General features: G+C 41.0%; 1 protein-coding gene across 1 annotated transcript in view; it reads left to right on the top strand.

Moving 5' to 3' along the window:
* The window catches only part of c1qtnf4 (C1q and TNF related 4), a 24796-nt gene extending 15161 nt beyond the window's left edge, over window positions 1-9635 (top strand). The window contains exons 2-3 of the mRNA XM_034865612.1: window positions 6068-6429; window positions 7580-9635. Coding sequence (XP_034721503.1) covers window positions 6073-6429; window positions 7580-8389 — 1167 coding nt within the window. The 5' untranslated portion in view covers window positions 6068-6072 and the 3' untranslated portion in view covers window positions 8390-9635. The remainder of the gene's footprint in view (window positions 1-6067; window positions 6430-7579) is intronic.
* Window positions 9636-13348: the final 3713 nt, after the last annotated feature.

Here is a 13348-nt window from a genome sequence, read left to right as displayed (position 1 = left end):
AGTATTAGGGGACCACTAAGGTCTATATAAAAGAGACTTCAGATATAGTATTAGGGGACCACTAAGGTCTATATAAAAAGATACTTCAGATACAGTATTAGGGGACCACTAAGGTCTATGTAAAAGTGACTTCAGATACAGTATTAGGGGACCACTAAGGTCTATATAAAAGAGACTTCAGATACAGTATTAGGAGACCACTAAGGTCTATATAAAAGAGACTTCAGATATAGTATTAGGGGACCACTAAGGTCTATATAAAAGAGACTTCAGATACAGTATTAGGGACCACTAGGGTCTATATAAAAGAGACTTCAGAGACAGTATTAGGGACCACTAAGGTCTATATAAAAGAGACTTCAGATACAGTATTAGGGGACCACTAAGGTCTATATAAAAGAGACTTCAGATACAGTATCAGGGGACCACCAAGGTCTATATAAAGAGACTTCAGATACAGTATTAGGGGACCACTAAGGTCTATATAAAGAGACTTCAGATACAGTATTAGGGACCACTAAGGTCAATATAAAAGAGACTTCAAATACAGTATTAGGGGACCACTAGGTCTACGTAAAAGCATCCAAAGAGCACCATGTCATGGGACCTTTAATCATCAGTTATTGATCTGTCTCCAGTGAAGAAAAATTTGCCTCTCTCCATCCTCTATTTATAGACATATAGTAGGGCAGATCTCAGGGGAAGTCACAACAACCTGAGATGGATGTGAAGCACAGATTCAACTGTGATTTGATAAAAGAGTAGAAGAAAAGAGGAATCCTCTAAAGTAATGAACACAACCTAGTGACACATGAACATGGCCACACTGATGTGCAAATGTGGTTTCCATGTTTTTGCAATTTGACTTAAATTTTAAAGTTAGATGTAGCTTCAGCGGTTGAGGAACGATGGTCCTCGAGTCTGCAAGGCTCTAACAATCGATTGTTTGCCAGGTTGTGCCGGCTTGAAAACACACGAATAACCAATGGTGTGTTCAGACACGCCCCCTCCATCTCTCCTTTGCACCCTCTGTCTGTTTCTAACAAAGGCACATCAATCCGTTAAGCCTGGGAAGACTGATTGAGAATGTCAAACACTGTTATGATCTCAGTCACAGAGATTTTGTAGATATTAGAGATCATATGACAGCGTTTGATGCCTTAAATAATTACCCAGCTGCGGAGGGATACACGACTGCTGCATGATGAAATGATTAGACCTGACTTATGGCTTATTCTACCCTTCCATCATGATGTCTCTCTAACACCTTACGAACAAGGAGCTCTGCTTTCAAAGTCTCCAGACAAGAATGTCAAGATTGGATTCTGTTTATAACACTAAGAATAGGGGGATTTAGAAAACTGCTTTATGATAAAGAGACGTGGTGTACTTCCTAAGATGTGGACCTGTGCTACTACATTTTTTATGTTTGACAGAAAGAGACAATTATATTGTTAACCGCAATTATTTCTGAGACAAGTAATTGTACTGCAAATTTTGGAATTGTTACAGCCAAACACACACACAGAGAGAGAGAGAGAGAGAGAGAGAGAGAGAGAGAGCTCATTCAGGCGTCATTCAACAGAGCTGTAGGGACTGGAATCGCCCGTCCATGCAGACAGTGATTGCTCACCTGAGACCATGTTTGCCTCCAAAGTACCCCCTAAGATCAGAGTCCTCCTGATAACACTGCAGCTGTGGTCACTGAGGCGTAAAACCCTCTCATCTTCAAAAACAACACATTTATTCAGTGCTTCAGTATTAAATGAAACTGGCAGGAAACAAAATGAAAAGAACAACAGTATCTGGGACATGGTACATGGTGGAACAATAGTGTATTACTCCAGCACATCAAAGTAAACCGACTACACATACGTCACCATCCTGAGGCTGCAGCGAGGACACACACTCCCTTTTCTAAATGTTTAAACAGTAAGAGAAACCCAAGAGCAGATCCAGGACTCTCTAGGGGGGGGGGGGGGGGGGGGGGGGGGGATCTCGAAGTGTGCTCAAGCCTCTTGGAATCCCCCAGGAGGAGATGGAGGAAGCTGCTGGGCAAAAGGAGTGTGGGCGGGAGGGTCCATCCTCTGGGGATTGTAGCTCAGACACAGATGAGCAGTGAGAGACTGGATGGATGGAGATCATTGCCATCAGCGAAACTTGGCAATTAATATAAATGACGGCATTAGTCCAACTGATCGATTTCCTCTTCCATAAAATAAAAAATCTAGAGCTGCAAAGACTACTCAGTGTTTCCCATACATTGGTTATACTTGGGTGCACCGCCCAGATAGATTGAGACCCACCCAGGTAGATAAAATCCAAATTCATTTTTTTTTTCTCCAATCAATGTATTTTTCCAGCACACACAGACCAGCGGTCTCCAACCCCTCCCCCTTGTGAAGTTGCGCTCCGCATGCACGACACAGCGTCCTGAACGTCATTTTTCAGAGTTCGGTTGTTACCCCTGTCCGCGGCAGTCTCATCCCCTCTATAGCTTTAATATGGCGCTAACGGGAGCTTTCCGCTAGCGGAGCTAAACATTGAACAGTATTTTTATGATCCCCAAGACACGGAAAAAAACACTTTAAAACGAACAAAGAGTTAACAAACACAGTTTTTCTAACTTTAGATAGCCTCAGTCTTTATTCCGTCTTTTATTTAACAGGAGTTAGGAGGAGACAGTGTTGAGATTTTTATTTACATTTAACGATCAGTATGGACCGTTTATTAAGGTTAAGTTACATATAATATTAAGGGTGAGTTACATATAATATTAAGGTTAAGTTACATATAATATTAAGGTCAAGTTACATATTATAGCCCATTTGGGCTCTGGGTTATCAAGTATTTTATCTGATCATCTGGCCATCATGATAAAGTGCTGGTGGTCGTTTGCTGGAGGGTAACTGGTGAGTGGGGTGTAGCGCCATTGTGAGGGAAGCGATGAATATGTAATATCTTCTCTTTAAACAAGTATCATCAACAGCCTCCATCGAGGTTATTATCTTGTGCAGGTTAACGTGAAGCGGCTCAGTGAAGTGTAAAGTGTGTTGTGGTTTGGGTTAAAACAAGTATGCTTATCAATTATCACACATCACCGTATTCAACAGTCAGTGTTGACTTTTAGTTTAACAGGGGACAAGAACAGCGGCATCATGGGTAAAAGTGCTGTTTGTTTGAACCATCCATCCTCCCCGTCCTCCTTCCTCCATTGTCACTCTTTCTACCAAAATCACAACATAAGTCATTAGAGACTAAATGATAGGAAGTAGCACGTGAAAAGCAAAACAAAAGCATAGTGATAACATGCACAATGACACCGTCTGATACCAGGTTGGCTTAAACCAAGTTAACTTACGCAAGGCAAAATCTCTTTCAAAATCTAATTAAATTGCCTATTGAAACCCAATGTGACCAATCTTAAACAAAAAAATTCTCATTTAAATTGGTGCCTTTAACTATGAAAGAAGTGACAGACTAACTATGAGATATACTATATAACTACTATATATTGTTATAACTATATGTACTTTTTCTACTTCTGCTCCACACTTTTCTGTTCAGCTCAGTTGTATCGCTCCTCTCTGTGCTTAACTCCCATGGGTGCTCATTATGGAAGAGGTTTGTTTGATCTAATATTTCATTGTTGTTTGAACTTGAAGCATCAAACTCTCTAGTCTGCATAGTCTGTCAGCATTACTAGTTGAAACAGATTACACAGACAAACAATCTCCAGTTCTTAGCACAAGCTGCCATTATATGAACACACCAAACTGCTGCATTGTCAGCTTTGTTGGTATGGTATGAAAATAAAGTGTAGGAAGGAAAATATCTGCATCGAAGTGGTGCTGCAGCATCTTTGTTCCTGCTGCAGCGGGACTATGAGACAAAAAAAACAATCAGTTGTGCCTCAGTGCCCCAAGTGTAATTAACCGCTATAATTAGTTTCCATCTAACCCTAATGTTGTCCTCGGGTCAGATTGACCTGTTTTCATATATCAATGTTCTTTTTAATTATCCAAAACAACATGATTGATTACACACAACGCTCTTTGGCAAGTACAAATCTCTACTTTCGTTAATTTTGGGGCGTCTTACTCAATTTTATAGCATTTGAAACACACCTTCCTTTAATTTTAGTCTAAATAATTCCTAATTCCCGATTTTCTATCTCAAACATTAGGTTACATTTTCTATAAATGAGGTCTATTGAACATAAATTCCAAAAATAACTGTAAAACTAAAGTTAATAAGTTAGTGTTACGTAGTGCTGAAAATGTCAAAAAAGTAACAAACAAAAAAAAGCATCAAAAGTGTTGAAAGAAGGGCCAAAAAATTAAGAAAAAGTTAAAAACATCTATAAAAAAAGAGTCAAGTGTTGACTTTCAATTTTGCCCGGGGGTTAAAGAGCTTGAGGAGAACATTTAATTTCAACAGTAAATAACTAAGGCTTTGTGTGACTGTAAAAACAGAAGTAACAGACAGTAAAGACAAAAACATGCAACTCATAAAGCTGAACATCTAATATCATCGCATTGGGTGAAATGTTTTACCATTGAGGGATGACACTGAATCTAGTCTTGCGTTGCCAGATCTATCTCCACGGCGCTGTGGAGTAAGGTCTGGCTCCTCCACAGATACAATCCAGTATGGCAGAAAAGCTGTTGGCATTTCTTTAAACCAATCACAATCATCTTGGGCGGTGCCAAATTTTGGTCCCAGTGACGGCGGCTCAGCTAAATAGTCTTGGGAAGGAACTTGTTTAGGTGGAACATTTGCAATCGGCAAAAGAAAACGCCACGTACATTATTAAATGAAATTAATGGTTGACGATACAGTCATACTGGGGTGGCAGCAGCTCAGTCCGTCGGGAGCTGGGTTGGGAACCGGAGGGTCACTAGTTCAAGTCCCCGTATGGACCAAAAACTATGGAGTGTGGATTGGTGGCTGGAGAGATGCCACTTCACCTCCTGGGCACTGCCAGGTGCTGTTGAGCAAGGCACCGTACCCTCCCCCCAACCGCTCAGGACGCTGGTTCAGCTGGCAGCCCACTCACTCTGACATCCCTCCATTAGTGCATGTATAGATCCTGAGAATGTGTGTGTGTGTGTGTGTGTAGTTCAGGTCTGTGTGTGATAACTAACAAAGTGTGAACAGAGAGTGTAAATTGTAATTTTCCCATCAGGGATCAATAAACAGATTAAAATTGATGTGAGCTACTTGAATTAACTGGATCCCTGGTTAGATCTCATTGGCTCTTACCAGTGTATCCTGTGTGTACTTCGCTCAAAGTAATCCCCCCTATCGGTCCCAAAACGTCCCAGTTAGAGAGGAAATGACGTAAACATATTCTTTTTAAATCTTTACACAAATTCCCAGACAAAAACAAGCTGTCTGCCTAGTTGTAAGATCAACATTTTCTCCAAAAATTGGCATTTTAAGAGAGTAGTTTGCTAGCTTAAAGTTTGTTGTTTTCCTAAATTGAATAAGACAACGGGAACACACAGACGGTATAATAATATAACTATATATTATCGCAATAACTATCAAGTACCAAAAGCTGTTTACTATTAACATTGTATTCCTAGTTTCAGATGATTTTACACCATCAATATTGTATTCCTAGTTTCAGATGATTTTACACCATCAACATTGTATTCCTAGTTTCAGATGATTTTACACCATCAATATTGTATTCCTAGTTTCAGATGATTTTACACCATCAATATTGTATTCCTAGTTTTAGGTGATTTTACACCATCAACATTGTATTCCTAGTTTCAGATGATTTTACACCATCAATATTGTATTCCTAGTTTCAGATGATTTTACACCATCAATATTGTATTCCTAGTTTCAGATGATTTTACACCAACAATATTGTATTCCTAGTTTTAGGTGATTTTATACTATCAATATTGTATTGCATTTCTGCCGATATATCCTCCTAAATCCTACATACTGCTCCTTTAAAAGGTCTGAGGGTGGATTTTCATGTGGCTTAAAAATGTAAGCTGTATTTATGTAATGATGCCAATTTTTTTTTTTTCTTATGTTTCTGCAGATACAATGCTGCTCCCAGCGAGCGTTGCGATTGGCCTGCTGTGCCTTTGTCACGCGGGCGGAGCGTGGGGTTTTGCACGTCTGCTGGACGACGTGGAGCTTCGCTCGGCTTTCTCTGTTGCACGCACCAACAGCATGGAGGGCGGGCCCAAGATGACCGTGACCTTTGACGCCGTTTACGTCAACATCGGCGGGGATTTTGACCCCAAGGCCGGCTTGTTCCGCTGCCGTATCACCGGGGCTTACTACTTCTCCTTCACAGTCGGAAAGTTTCCGCACAAAGACCTGTCGGTGATGCTCATGAAGAACAGGAACGAGGTGCAGGCCATCGTGTATGAGGAAAACGCCGGGGAGGAGAGGAAGGTAGGTTTCACACCTCAGAATCACCGCTCATTCTCACTCGACAACCCGTCTTACGGCAGTTCATCAAATGTTACTCGGACACGTTTATCTCGCTTTTTTTTAAACTAATGTATTTCAATAGAAGGCATCTTTTGTGATCAGGGCACAATTCTTTCTGCCAGTCGTGCTGCAGCAGAGAAGCTGTATACAGCTTAGGTATTATTGGTAATTTTAGCCCAATAACTGCTGCTGTAATCGACATCATTCACGAGTCCTTATCATGGTTTTATGCATTTCTTTTAATTGTATTATTTATTGCCAGGGAAACTGGATTGCTTAGTTGTTATTATTTGATATTTTTAAAACTATAACACAATCTTTCAACATTTATTTAGATGTTATCATGGTATTCGTTTCTTTATTTTAATAAAATTTCGGCCTTAATACCGGTGAAATATTACAGTATGCTGTAAGAAAGAACACTACGAGAAACGGGCGTATTCAAAGCCAATATCCCACAATGCATAGCGGGCATTCATATCAGAGAATTGCACAGCAATCAGCTATATCGCTTCAATGTAAATCAATGTAATGTAATCAGTGGCTTTGTCACCGGCAACAACTCGTTGATCAGATTTGTTCCAGTAAGTTATGCGCCGTGATAATAAATATTTTAATTTAAAAAAAAGAAACAGCAGGAATACTCCAGAAGTGACGTAGTAATTAGTGTTGGTAGGTGTATTTGTATTTGAATAGCTAGGTTAGCGGCTTCCAGCTATTATGTGCTAAGCTAAGCTAACCCTGGCTCCGGCTGAGCTTCTCATCCAACTCTTGGTAAGACAGCGTGGAAGGGGAATTTTAAAAATGTCAAAATCCAAGTAAGCCTCTGGTTCAAACAATGACTGAATTATATTTCAGGGTGGTTTATTTTCCCTCTAAGGAAATGTGAAAATGGTCCTTTAATGATGTCAAAGCTCTTCAACGGCGTCCCAGTGCAACATGGCTCTTATCACAGAGGGTGTTTTTTGGGTCCGGAGTTAAAGCCAAACAGAGGGGATTACACACTAAAATCCCCTGAACGCAACGCTACGTGAGGTATACGATCAGATTATGTGTGGTGTCCATGTAAAACAGGCTCTTTGGATATTAAAGCTCAAGCTTCAATCCTCAGGTGCAGAGCCAGAGTGTCATGCTGCAGCTGGAGTTCGGGGATACCGTCTGGCTCCGTCTCCATGGTGACCCTCGCTACGCGCTCTACAGCAACACAGGACACTACACCACCTTCAACGGCTACCTCGTCTACCCCGACACCTACGGCTTCCAGACACACCACCACCAACATCATCCAGCCTCTAACTCCCACAACACCCCCCAGTTGAACAGCAACCAGGACACGGAGCACGTCAGGTCTGGAACGAGAGACATGGTGGCGGTGGCGGCGGAAGAGGAGAAGGAGTTGCAACGTAGGGAGGAAGAGGAGGATGAGGATGACGAAGAGGACGACCAAAGATCTGCCTTCTCGGTGGGGCGCACCCAGAGCATCGTGGGAGTCAACCAAGTGGGCATACCGCAGCACCAGCCAGTCGGCTTCGACACGGCGTTCGTCAACATCGGAGAAGACTTCAACGTGACGGAGGGCGTGTTCACTTGCCGCGTTCCCGGCGCCTACTACTTCTCCTTCAACGTGGGCAAGCTGCCGCAGAAGACGCTGTCCGTCAAGCTGATGAAGAACCACCTGGAGGTGCAGGCGATGATCTACGACGACAGCCAGGGCGAGAAAGCTCTGCAGAGTCAGAGCTTAATGTTGTCGCTAAAAACCGGCGACACGGTCTGGCTCTACTCCCACCAGAGAGATGGTTTTGGGGCCTACAGCAACCACGCCAAGTACATCACCTTCACTGGCTTCCTGGTTTATCAGGACTTCCCCAACACCACCCCCACCAGCAGCAGCAGCCAATCACATGCAGAGAAGAAACCCTAGCTACAGCACATGAGCTAGGGACTGCACGTTGTGGGAGGAATTAATCTTCGACGCTTCCTCTTCATATGAATTCCTTTCCCAAAAAAAAAAAAAAAAAAAATCAGAGGGACCTTGGACTGAGTGTAGAGCATAAATGGAAAATATCTTCAATCTCCAGCTAATGGCTTTCCAGGATATAACTGTATCACACACAAATGTGAGACCTTACATGGCAGTGATGTAAACTCTAATTGAACATTTCTCTCTATAATGGAAACTCAAGTTATTACCTGCTCAACTCTTTGCCAGCCGAACTCTCGTTTAAGTTAGAAGTATTGCCCCTCCGTGTCATTGAAATTCATAGCAGAACAATCCCGTGTCCACTCTTTGTGACTAAAGTGTTTCATATTTAAAATGATTAATAGTGGGTACAAATGTTGACACATTTTTTGGTGGAAGAAAGCTTGTTACAGAATCTCCCTTAAGATGATAACAAAATGGCAATTCAGTCCAATTATCAGGCTACATGAATATGGTGATTATATAAAATTGGATGCACGTTGTACGCTCTTTTTAAACTAATTGAATTAGCAGCAGGTGGAGTTTGCTCATCCTACATACTGTACATGAAGGTGGGGAGGTCACAGTTTTTATCCTCATCAAAGACTTAATAACTGCTCGTTTATGTAAAAAGTCACTTTACTGTCTTTATGTCTTTAGAGGCATGTTAAACTGGTATGAACAGTGCGATTTGTGTCAAAATGAGTTTTTTTATTTTATTTTGGAGCGTTTCTCACTCAGATACTCCCAGCTACACAGCGGTAGCAGAGGGCAACAGGACGAAACTGTTTAGGAAAAGACTGCATATCCATCCCGTACCAACTGTTGACCACATGCTACCTCTGGGCCTGCGGGGATCTGGACCATAATTTGATTTCTAATTCTAGCAGCAGTTTAATTCATTTCTTCAGTTGGCGAGCACTGTGGGGAAAATTGAACAGCTTCTCCCCGGCCACGGTAATATGCATGTCTGTTGAATTTCACGCTGCCGGGAGAAAGATGATGCTGTTCAAATTGTAATGAACCTTGACTTTATGAAATCACCTTCTCTGTTGGAGAGGCACTATGTGGAGTGATACTTTTCTGTGATTCAACGTTTACGTGTTTTTTTATTTTTAATAACAGTTAGTTAACTGGAGGGGAATTTCTGAGAAGTGAAGTTGTGTTATAACCTATGGTCTTAACACATCAGACCAGTTTACTTCATAAAAAAAAGTATTAATTCAGCAAGGGAGAAACTAACTGCAGTTACATGAGATTAATTTCTGTTGCCAACTCAATACAATAAAAGTAAAAAGAGTTTGGTGCTCAGTGCTTAAGACATTTAAAAACAACATTTAAAGATACACTTATTGTGGCGGGGTTGGTTTAATTAATAAAGAAGGCGTACATACACATAGAGGTTTATTCCTCAACGCAGAGGTCCAGTGTTCGATCCTGACCTAGGACAATTTCCTATATGTCTTCCCCCTTTCTCTAGCCGTCCTGTCTATTTGAGGCAGAAACCCCCAAAAAACAATCTTTAAAAAAAGATACACGTATTTTTCTGTCAACAATAGACCAAAGTCTCACCAGCCAAACAAATAAGTCACAGTTAGAGACATTGGAGCATTTAACAAACAGGCATTCAGACCAGTGCACTTCAAAAAAACATTAAAAAGAGGTTGATATATTTACTGTGAAAAATCTCAAATAAAAACACCATAGAGCCCCCACCGGAGGGGAAAATCAACTCTCCGCTCTATTGATTTGTACTGCGTGACGGTTCCTCCTCGTCATTGCCATCTGCTAGACAATTGTAATATGCTCAAAAGCTGCTGTTTGGTTACCCTAAACCTAAGCCACTGCCAACAGGGTAAAGAACTCAAAACTTAAGTGATTATGAGCTGCCAAACAAAAAAACTGACCAAAGCGAGATGAGGAATCAGCAGGGAGAATAAGAAGACACTAAGCTAACGTTATGACAAATGTTACGTCTGCTGCAAGCATTTTGTTACCAAGCCAGACATCCAAAAGTCCGTTTTAGGCTAACAATATCTGTGTACAATATGTTAAGCTAAAACCTTTTGACAGTATGTGACTCGTGTTACAGTGGAATGTGAATAAATCAAAAAGCTGTGCAGCATTATGTTTACCTTAGCTTGCTAACATTGAGCTAACATTAGCTTACCAACAGCTAACTTTTCTTCTCTGACACAAACTCTGAACAAAGGTTGCTAAAATAATCCTTTGACATGCTTAATCTAATGTTTTTTTGTAGCTCCGGGGACTTTTACTAGCTCCAGGCACTTGGTTAGGGTTTCTGTTAGCTGCATTTTGTGGCGCCGATTGTTTTCCCCTCCGGTGGACGTGGCTTTGACGCAACGCGCTCCGTCTTTATCAAGATAAATCTGAAGGTGGGGCGGCCTCTAACTCACCCAGTAAGAGCGTACACCCCATGTAAGCTGAGTCCTTTACAGCGGCCCGGGTTCGAATCCAACCTGCGGCCCTTTCCTGCGTGTAATCCCCTTTCCTGTCTATCCAGTGTCACTATCCGATAAAAGTGAAAGACAGAAAAAAAAAAAGAAAAATCTTTTAAAAAAGCTGCTTCGCACCTCCTCTAAAAACTAATAAGAGACTTCCCACTCTCCCCCAGGCCTCTCTTCTCTCTACACCGTCGTTAATTGACAATTTCCTGTCCTGTATGGCTGCACTGACTTTGAAGAAAGTGACAGAATTTTTGGAAAATGAGATGCTAATTTCTTTTTCACACTAAGAAAATATACTGAGAGTTTGCCTCATTTCACATAATGTATTCTGTCACAGTCTGACCCGCGGTGGTTTCTCTATTTCAGCCCCAGTGAGAGTTCAGTGCACAGAGCTGGACTTTTGATTGCTTCAGTTTGACTTTAAAGGCGGACCTGAGCCAGTTCAGTACTGATTAGAACTCGCGCTGTGTGAAGTGACTTGAGCATAACTCATCTGAAGCACTTGTGTGATGCATGCATGTAACTGAAACAACAAAATGATGTAAAAGATACTTTTTTCGTGACTGCTGAGCAGCTTCACGGCCCCGTCGAAGACGCTTGTTTACTGTGTATTTTTCTCAAGTGAATTCACTGTGCAGTAACTGACAATGTGTTGGATGTTTCTGGTCTGTGCTTCTTTTATTTCTGATAATACTCATGGAGGATTGATCATTGTGTATTAGAAACTAGGTCGAGAAGACATGAGTCAAAATGTGGTTGAAAATTCTTCCAAAATAAGCAATTGTGTATTTTTTAAAAAGCAAATACCTAACCATGATGGAAAAATAACAAAGAATAACATTTTGACCCATGTCTTGTTTTCAGTAGTCTGGCTCATGTTGACTCTTTAAAATGTTTTCAGTATTTCTTTCATGTAAAATGAATGCTTCAATGAAAATGTTTGACGAAATAAAAAAACAGGAAATGTACAGCCCGAATTCTCATTGCATCCATGATGTGAACCAGAGGTACATTTACTCAAGTACTGAACTTATAAGGTTATACTTTAGTTTTTCCAAGTTATGCTACACTTTTTCTCCACTACACTTCAAAAAAATTGTAAATATTGTACTTTGTACTCCACTGCATCTTTCTTGACAGCTCTCTAGTTACTTTTCATCCCCTTCCCATCCGGTGAAAACCACGTATCTCCAAATGTGTTGATCTCGAATGTTTGTGATAAACTAAAGGATCAAGGTTGCTTTATGTGTATGTGTTATGAGAACATTCTCCTACTTCTTAAGCTACATAAAGTCTATAAAAACCTTCTGGAGTTAGCTGGAAAATGCAGCGTCACAAAGCTGAAAACAGGACTGTTTCATCATGACACCATGAAAAGTTGACTTTTTAGAGCTAGGTGGACAGGACAGCAAAGCTGCAAATTATGATGATCTTATAGAATATGATGCACTGCTGTAGATGGAACCACACAACAGTATATAAAAAGGAGGTAAAATTAGCTCAATCCTAAACATCTACAGCAGGAAAAAAAGCAATCTGAATACTTCTTCCATCACTGATGCAAACTCTGATGAAAGCAGCAGCTTTCAGAGAAATGTGATCGTTTTGGTGTTGTATTGTGTGCTGCAGCACCATCTGCCGGGCAGCATGGCAGATGTTTGGGCCAGCAAAAAGACACAGAAGAAGAGAAAGACAGGTTGGTCCCTCACAACGAATACATTTCAGACGTCCACCATCAAAGTAAGTAAGAGTCTTTGGATCCTTATTAATATAAAAAGGCACTGAGGACAAATGTTACCAGTTGTTACGTTGATAAAGGGCTTTTACATAAATCGACAATTGTTTAGTTTCATTTGCCAAAAGTTGTGACAGTTAGAGGACTCTTTGCTTATTTTGCTGTTAATCTCATACAGTCATAATGACGCAGAATGGCTGAGTTATTGGTAACCCTTGTGAGGTGTCACACAGCCAATGTCCCCGGGTCTGGTGGACTCACTAAATTATTAGGCTTTTAAATCAATACAGACATAACAATTTTTATAAAAATACTTATCAGATGTTTATGGAAAGACCAGGTGATGTCAATCTTAAGGTTTTAAATGCCCAGACTCATCTGACCCCACCCCCCCAAACAATCAGCACCATGGCTTCTTCCAAACAACCGCCTAATACACAACTGCCTTCCTCGGTGTGGCCCCAAAAGAATTAAACAGAGAAACTCAGACAAATAGGCCTCAACAAAATGGCCGAGACTACATGATAACAGGGCACTGCGGCGGGAGCAACAAACATTGTTAAAGTTCAGTACTTCTAATTGAATCAACAGCAGAATAACACATCACCATAGCAAACACACAGAGGTGTATATATACAACCGAAACTCTGACTCTGACACACACACACACACACACACACACACACACACACACACACACACACACACACACACACA

Source organism: Etheostoma cragini, chromosome 1 (assembly GCF_013103735.1).
Source record: "Etheostoma cragini isolate CJK2018 chromosome 1, CSU_Ecrag_1.0, whole genome shotgun sequence".
Taxonomy (NCBI): Eukaryota; Metazoa; Chordata; class Actinopteri; order Perciformes; family Percidae; genus Etheostoma; species Etheostoma cragini.
This window is presented reverse-complemented; position numbering and strand designations above follow the sequence as displayed.